This window comes from Sinocyclocheilus anshuiensis, unplaced genomic scaffold (assembly GCF_001515605.1).
Source record: "Sinocyclocheilus anshuiensis isolate Anshui unplaced genomic scaffold, SAMN03320099.WGS_v1.1 scaffold274, whole genome shotgun sequence".
NCBI lineage: Eukaryota > Metazoa > Chordata > Actinopteri > Cypriniformes > Cyprinidae > Sinocyclocheilus > Sinocyclocheilus anshuiensis.
Genome location: NW_015547698.1, coordinates 1,575,842 through 1,583,304, shown reverse-complemented (window position 1 = coordinate 1,583,304; position 7,463 = coordinate 1,575,842). Strand labels below are relative to the sequence as shown.

The 7,463-nt window shown below is 37.6% G+C and overlaps 1 protein-coding gene across 4 annotated transcripts; it reads left to right on the top strand.

Moving 5' to 3' along the window:
• Nucleotides 1-674: 674 nt before the first annotated feature.
• On the top strand, nt 675-4,212 carry LOC107703721 (lipopolysaccharide-induced tumor necrosis factor-alpha factor homolog). Of its 4 annotated transcripts, none has more exons than XM_016506437.1 (7): nt 675-852; nt 2,261-2,370; nt 2,455-2,535; nt 2,919-3,005; nt 3,245-3,316; nt 3,459-3,603; nt 3,907-4,212. In XM_016506437.1, exons 2-7 carry the CDS (start codon nt 2,271-2,273, stop codon nt 4,010-4,012), a joined length of 591 nt encoding a protein of 196 aa, XP_016361923.1. In that variant the 5' UTR covers nt 675-852; nt 2,261-2,270; the 3' UTR covers nt 4,013-4,212. The 4 variants fall into 4 exon arrangements, with proteins under 4 accessions (XP_016361923.1, XP_016361924.1, XP_016361925.1 ...); XM_016506438.1 differs by lacking the exon at nt 3,907-4,212 and adding an exon at nt 3,666-3,865 and having other exon boundaries at nt 2,449-2,535; XM_016506436.1 differs by having other exon boundaries at nt 678-852; nt 2,449-2,535.
• The last annotated feature ends 3,251 nt before the right edge of the window (nt 4,213-7,463 follow it).

Sequence of the window (7,463 nt, the reverse complement as noted above, 5' to 3'; positions counted from 1 at the left end):
GGTTGGGTTACTACCCAGAAGGTTGGGTTAAACATTTAACCCAACCGCTGGGTCAAAACAGCCCAATTGCTGGGTTTGTCCCTTTTTAACCCAGCGCTGGGTTATATTTAACCCAGCATTTTTTAGAGTGAATAAAAGGTTATATTTGATTTATTCTGAACTCTCCTGAAATCTCCTGAGCTAGACTAAAATTAAAACTAAATTCTGATATATTCAGAGGCGCATGTAAAAGACTGAATACGCATTAAACCTTCGACCAGGCCGCTGGATTCCGCTTGTTGGGCTGGTGGGTGGATTCTTACACTGAAATGTTCAGATCATGTCATGAAATGGTCAGCAGAATAAAACACTAAAATCACACAGACAAATACGTTGTTGTCTCCGCATCCATTAGTGATGTATCTGGTTTCATTCTCGAGCATTGCTGCCCAGTTACACGAGTGTGTATTTGTTACCAGGATACATGCAAACCCCTAAACAAAAATCATGCACATTACAGGCTGAAACTGAACCTCTTTTAATTCTTAGTTTAACACAAATGTACGCCTACAATCCTCTTGTTAGTGTGTTTATGTCAAGTATATGAGAGAACTTGAAGGTCAGCGGTCTGAGACTGGATAATCTGACTGATATAAGAATGACTGGGATGAGGATAAAACACTAGGAGGTGTCAGCACTGGAGGTTCAGGTGCTTTGTGACCATTCAGGCTCTTTTGCATGATATTATGAGAAACTTGGCATCAGCCTTCTTACTAATAGCCTACTTTTAGCTCCACCCCTTATCTTACCCAGTATCAATAGTGAAGTACATCAACATTTCCATAGCTTTCCACCAACTCCAGAAACACACAGGTATGTGTCATTGTATAAGAAGTTTGGTGTTTTAGACTGAAAAATATGGGGATCACATTTTTTATTTTGGATTATGTGCTTCCACAGTCACTTTGTGATGTCTGGATACAGATAAGTGTTATGTGAAAACTTGAGATAACGATAAAAGCAATATTAGAGGTTCATTGGAAGACTACATTTTTGAAAATCTTAAAAAAACGTATAGAGCATAACCTTTTGGCGCCATTCATCGGGCATTTAATATCCAAACTGCCGCGATATGAACCAAGGTAATAAAATGTTGGCACGGTCACATTTATCTGTTTCAGAGGAAAGTAAACTCGCTTTTTAGCGCCACTCGTGGGACATTTTACTTTGAAACGGCAAGAATCAATGTAATATCATTTTTGCACAAATGTCGAAACATGCAGGTGCTTATTTATCTTGAGCCTGGGTTGCGAAGGCTTATTGACAGACAAGATGGGTGAAATCAGGTAAATGTCAGCGTCAAAAGTGTCCTAATTTACCCGAGTCACCGTACTTTTTATTAATTGCCGTCTGTTCAGTTTGTCGCAGTGTTTAAATGCATGTCGGTGAACCGCAGCGCCGTAAAAAACGTTAAAACTCCCTCACTTTTAGAATGTTCAAATTAACCAATTTTAAAAAAATCTCACTGTTTCCGAAAACGCATTCTGCGAACTCACCTGTCACTCAGAACATGAACCGCTAACAGATCAAATGTGGTCAAACTGGCTGTTCGGGGCTCTGTTGTCAGGAGATCAGATCACATGTTAATGAGAGCTGAAGAGATGAAGACTGGACACTTATGTCGCACTTTTAAAGTGAATAGCACAGTCATTGCATTAGATACAAAATATCAAAGCAAGCTGTGTTTGAAAGAGAGACTCACAAGCACACTCTGCAGTAAAACATTTAATTTAAAAAAGTGATTTTTAAATTATCAAAATGTATGATGTTCACAATGACCTAATTGTGACCCTTGTTTGTGAAGTGTTAGGTGATCAAAGTTGATTCTCATGTCCACTAAAAGCCACATTTCTCCAAATTATTTGTAAGAACAAATGCTGCTGTTGGATGGTGTAGCAAGGACATACCTGAATGCCCAACCAATCAATGCTTTGATTACCACATTTGTTGAAGAGGTCCATAATATGTGGCTGAATGTCATTCCTGTTCACCTAGCTCACCTGACACGAACCTCTAGAATTACACAACCTGCTTGATGCAAACATATTTTTGAGCCAGTCACCAGATCAGATTGATGCCATTACAAAAATATGCACAGCCCAAACCCTTCACAATAGTGACTTTCCTGATTTGAGACAAAGGCAGCAGTCAGTCTATTACTCAATTACTATTGCATTGTGCTATGTAGAACTGTCACACTGATTTTTTTTCTTATTCACAGATTGCTGATAATGGAAAAAGGATTGTCACCCCCTCCATATCCTGGACCACCAATGGCCCAAAACTACATTTCCTACCAGACACCACAGGTTGCCTATCAAACCCAATCAGGTCAGCAGACCCCTGATTCTCAATTCAGAGATTATCAGTAATTTAACTATAGTGATTCAATAATGATCTTTTTTACAGTTCCAGTGGCCACTGTATACAGTCCACCGCCCACACAGACAGTCATGGGATCCAGCATAACCCAAACAGTCCAGTCACCTGGCATTGGTGAGAACTGATATTTACTGTGTGGTATGAGACTGTAGTTTAGAAGGAAATTTGAACTGGTTCAATATACCACAATGATACTGTAAAGAAGTCCTACAGCATTCCAAAATGCTGCCTCCACTGTCTAAACATAGAGAAGGAAAACAACTCTGCACAGCCATGATGCCATGACACACACACACACATATATATATATATATTTTATTTTTTTTTTGTCCCACTGTGATGTTTGTCTTTTAAAAAGTGTGTGGTGGAAGGGGGATGTATGATTTTTTTATTTGCAATTTGAAACTGAACTTAGAGAAAAGGTCTTTTGAGTTCTGACTAAACCTCATGTTGTGCCACTATCATGGTTTTCTGTGTTCTGGCTCCAATGGCAACAGTTTACCCAGCTCCATTTGCACAAGGGCCAGTCATGTCTTCATCCACCATAACTCAGACAGTCCAGTCTTCATCAATGCCTGGCATCGGTGAGTGTTGATGTCTTGTGTTATAAGGCTCTCTGTTTAAATGACAACCAGCACACTTCAGTATAACACTATAACATAAAAACCAAAAGTTTACAGGCTAAGATTTCCTTCATCTCAAGTCTGAATGATTTATAAAGGTTTTAAAAGAACCAACAACACATAATGGTCGCATAAGAAGCCAGATTGGTTCTGTTGGTTTTCATCATGAGCTTTGTTTTCTCTTTCGGCTCCAATGGCAGTTCACTACCCACAGCCCACGGTCATGTCGTCCACTGTAACTCAGACGGTCCAGTCTACTGCACCTGCCCTGGGTGAGCAGAAAAGCACTAGTATAATGAGACTCTGCCTCAGTCTGTGTTCAAACTCTAGAAGGTTTCAGCATACACATGATGCATCTGTACAGAATAGTACATTAGAGTTTTATGATCATATTAGATGTGTCTCTTCATTTAGCCACAGTGGTAGTTATGCCACCACGACTGACTGACGTCCCGGGGCAGATGAAATGTCCTCACTGCCAGCAGCAGGTCGTCACAGAGACCACATATGTCAGTGGCCTGATGGTGTGGGCCATCTGTGGAGGTCTTGGCATTTTAGGGTAAGAACGGTATTCACCAGATTCACACATACAGACTTTTAACTATCTGGTCCACTTTGCAGGAACTGCCCACTTAGAGAAGGGACCGGCTGACCGACCATTATTTTATTTTTATGTGCCACTTACAACTAACCTGTACAGAAGTGCAGGTTATTTCACATGCACGCCTCAAAGCGAAGAGTTATTTTTGTGAATATGTAGTTGCTGAGTGAATTGAATGAATGAACCACTAACCAAATAAAGAATATGAAACTAATATAAGTATGTGAAAAGCATATGAAACGGATCCTGTTTTCTGTCCAGGATCTGGCCGTGTTGTTTGATTCCGTTCTGTGTGGATTCCTGCAAGGACGTAGAGCATCGTTGCCCATGCTGCAAAACCCTTGTGTATGTGCACAGACGCATGTAGCTCCCGAAGCAAAGATGGAAGACCAAAAGAAAACTACCACCAACGTCTTCTGGGGTCTCATTTATAAAAGACTTTTATTGCTTGCGCAATTTTCCACGCACATATCGGGATTTATACAAAATCTAACTGGTCGTAAACATTCTAGACCATGCGTACGCACTGTTTGGTAATTTTAATATTTACACTGCAATACATATAGGCTAAAAATAGCTAAAAGATGTTCACCTTATCAGCAAAACCTCATAAATTAAATTTGATTTGAATTGTTTAAAACAATTGAAATACTATTCGGCCAGTGGAAAAGAATGAGATCAACTCTATTCTAAAATATTTATCTGAGAACTATTTTAAACCGTTTTGTTTTTATGGATTTTGATATATTTATGCTAAAACATAACAAGGATACTGGATGATTTTTAGCAATAAAAATTGTGTATGGCGCAAATGGCATTTATAGTTCGTATAATCATATTTCTTTAATGTCTTGTACCTTTAATGGTGTTAAACAGGGATTTTTGCGCAGGTTCTGGCGTACGCATGGTTTTATAAATCTGAAAACTTTTGTGCGTACACAAAATCTAGCTTTTGTGCCTACGTACACTTTTAGGATGAAATATATGGAGAGTTTTATAAATGAGACCCCTGGACATTATTGGGCTTCCTAATTCAAATAAAAATAACACCATGACATGAAAAGACTCATACGGGTTTCTTTTTCTCTTTCCTTACAGATAGATAGATAGATAGATAGGGTATATGATTTATGTCTTTTTATGGTCAAATTTATAATGAACTCAAGATGTACTGAATAATCGAGCGGAAAATACATTTTACTTCTTGATGCCATTTTTGCACAGCAATGTTTATTTCAATGTTTGTTTATTTGATTAAATTGTTCTTAATCTAAAGGTCTACAAAGCCTCATTCCCCCCCCCAAAAAAAAAAAAAAGATTTGTTGTATTAGATTGTTTTTCTGATAATATAGCATGATATTTCAAATCTAATTTACACAGAGACAACACAAAGGATTCATATTATTTGTGTCCTTTTCAATTGACTACAACTATTCATACTAAAGACAATTAACATTCATGCCTTTGTATGTTACTGTACACCAGGTGTCTCCTTGAGAGCTACCGTCCTGCAGATCTCAGCTCCAACCCCAGTCAAACACACCTGAAGCAGCTAATCAAGGTGTTCAGGGTTACCTGATAATCACAGGCAGGTGTGTTGGAGCAGGGTTGGAACTGAAATCTGCAGGACAGTAGCTCTTCAGGAGCAGGGCTGGAGATCCCTGCTGTACAAGGCATTCTGACAAGTTGTGACGTCAAGGAAAATAAAATACTTTGATTGTGAAAAAACTAGCTAAACCACTCTGACACAAGGAAGACCACGCCATCACTGATGCAGCTTAGGTCTCATTTAAATAGTACAGAGAGGTTTTTTGTGTGTGTGCGTGTGTAGCTTTTGTAGCCTCTGCATTCCCTGCTGGTATTTTACAACAGCTTCAAAAGAAGTTCACTGAATAAGAGTTTAGAGCTGGAACAATACATTGAATTCAATAAAATAATATTCAGTCAATCTTCAGACGGAACACTGAAATACATTTTTCAATAAATATTAATAGCTTAAAAAAAAATCCTGCTAACAAAAAATGTTGGTGGGAACGCATCGTGCTTACAGATAATCACATCCTGGCCTCAAAAAGTTAAGACAAACGCAACATTGGCAAAGAACAATCTAAAGAGAGGAATGCAACTCTCAGGTGAACTCACTAGTTGAGATCTTCTAACCCCAAAACAAACATCAGGTGCTAGGGCACTCTCTAGTGTCTAACAAATGAAACAGCAACAAAAGAAACCTCCATACAAAACCTCAATTGAAGTCCATCATTAGCTTGCTCACAGCCTTGCAATGCACTTGAGAAGAAAAGAGGATTGTGGAGAAATGAACCAAATTGACCCTTTAGATTCATAACATTATCATTATTTATCACAAACAACTGGTAAGTTCGTGCATGAGTGCAGTAGAGCGCTTTGATATGACAGTACTGTGTCAGAGCCTAGGCTTCGTCCTCTTCCTGTGATTCTACTTCAGTCCATTTTCCACTGTGCAGCAGAATGACGACACTAAATCTTGACTTGACCTGACATGAGAGTTTCATTTAAAATACTGAGAGAGAATTAAATGAATGAAAATGTTTTTAATTCTCTGATTTGAATATATATATATATATTATTATTTAATATTTAGCAAAATTGGTATATATACATACATTTATTATAAATATTATACTTTTTTTTTTCATCTGATTAGAGGCTCTGTCTTCTGTGTCCTAATAACCTGTTAGTATAAGGACAGCAGTGAGGATAATCTGTCTATAAAGTTAAGTCAGTACAGGCTTTACCAGCTCAGCATATTTACTGCTGCATTCATGCCTGTGTGAGGTGTTACACACTGAACATGTTGGCAGTGATTTATAGACTACTCCTTTCAGATAAATCAGTATGTACTTGCTCAGATAGATGTCTAAAATGTTCTAATATCTTGTAAAAAGGTTCAATTATTTGTCTTGGTTATGCGAACGTTAAGGGAACGTTCCATTTTTATAATTTTTCAAACGTTATGGGAACGTTACTTTTGAATGTTCTCTGAACGTTCTGAAACAATAAGTAACATTTAAAAAACATTAAATGAGCATCCAACTAAAATGTTTTTAAAAACATGAACAATGTATAAATAATGTTTTTGTGCTAACATTTTGAGAACATTATTAAAGACCAGATAACATCGAATGAATGTTCTATTAACGTTACTTGAAGAATGTTTGTTCATAAGTTTGAGAGAACCTTGCCAGAATGTTAGCCAAAGTTCTGAGAACGATCCCTGTTAGCTGGTAATGCATTTTACTAAATACATCAGAATGGTCTTATGGTCGCCTTACCTATTGAGCTCTCAAAGTTCTGCTGAACGAGTGCAGATTAGCAAGTCATCTGAATGCAGTTTAACCTAATCGTCAACCAGCACTAATCTGGAGTCCTACGTTATGGTGTTCTGATGCATGCGTGTGTGTGTGTGTGTGTGTGTGTGTGTGTGTGGTTCAGGTATACCCTACATTATGGGGACAAAATGTCCCCATACTCTAAAAAATGCTGGGTTGTTTCAACCCAACTTTGGGTTAAATATGTACTAACACAGCTGTTGGGCTAAATTTTTTAATTTCATTTTTAACCCAAAAGTTAGGTTAGTCCATGTTTGAAACAACCCAGCATTTTTTAGAGTGCACAAAAATGGCAATATCCAAAATCCTTGTCATTGCAGGGACATTGTTTTTGTTTTTTTATCCCTATGAGGAAACAAGCTTATAAATCACATAGAATGATTTATATATATATATATATATATATATATATACCCTATATATATATATATATATAAAATTGTAGAAAGT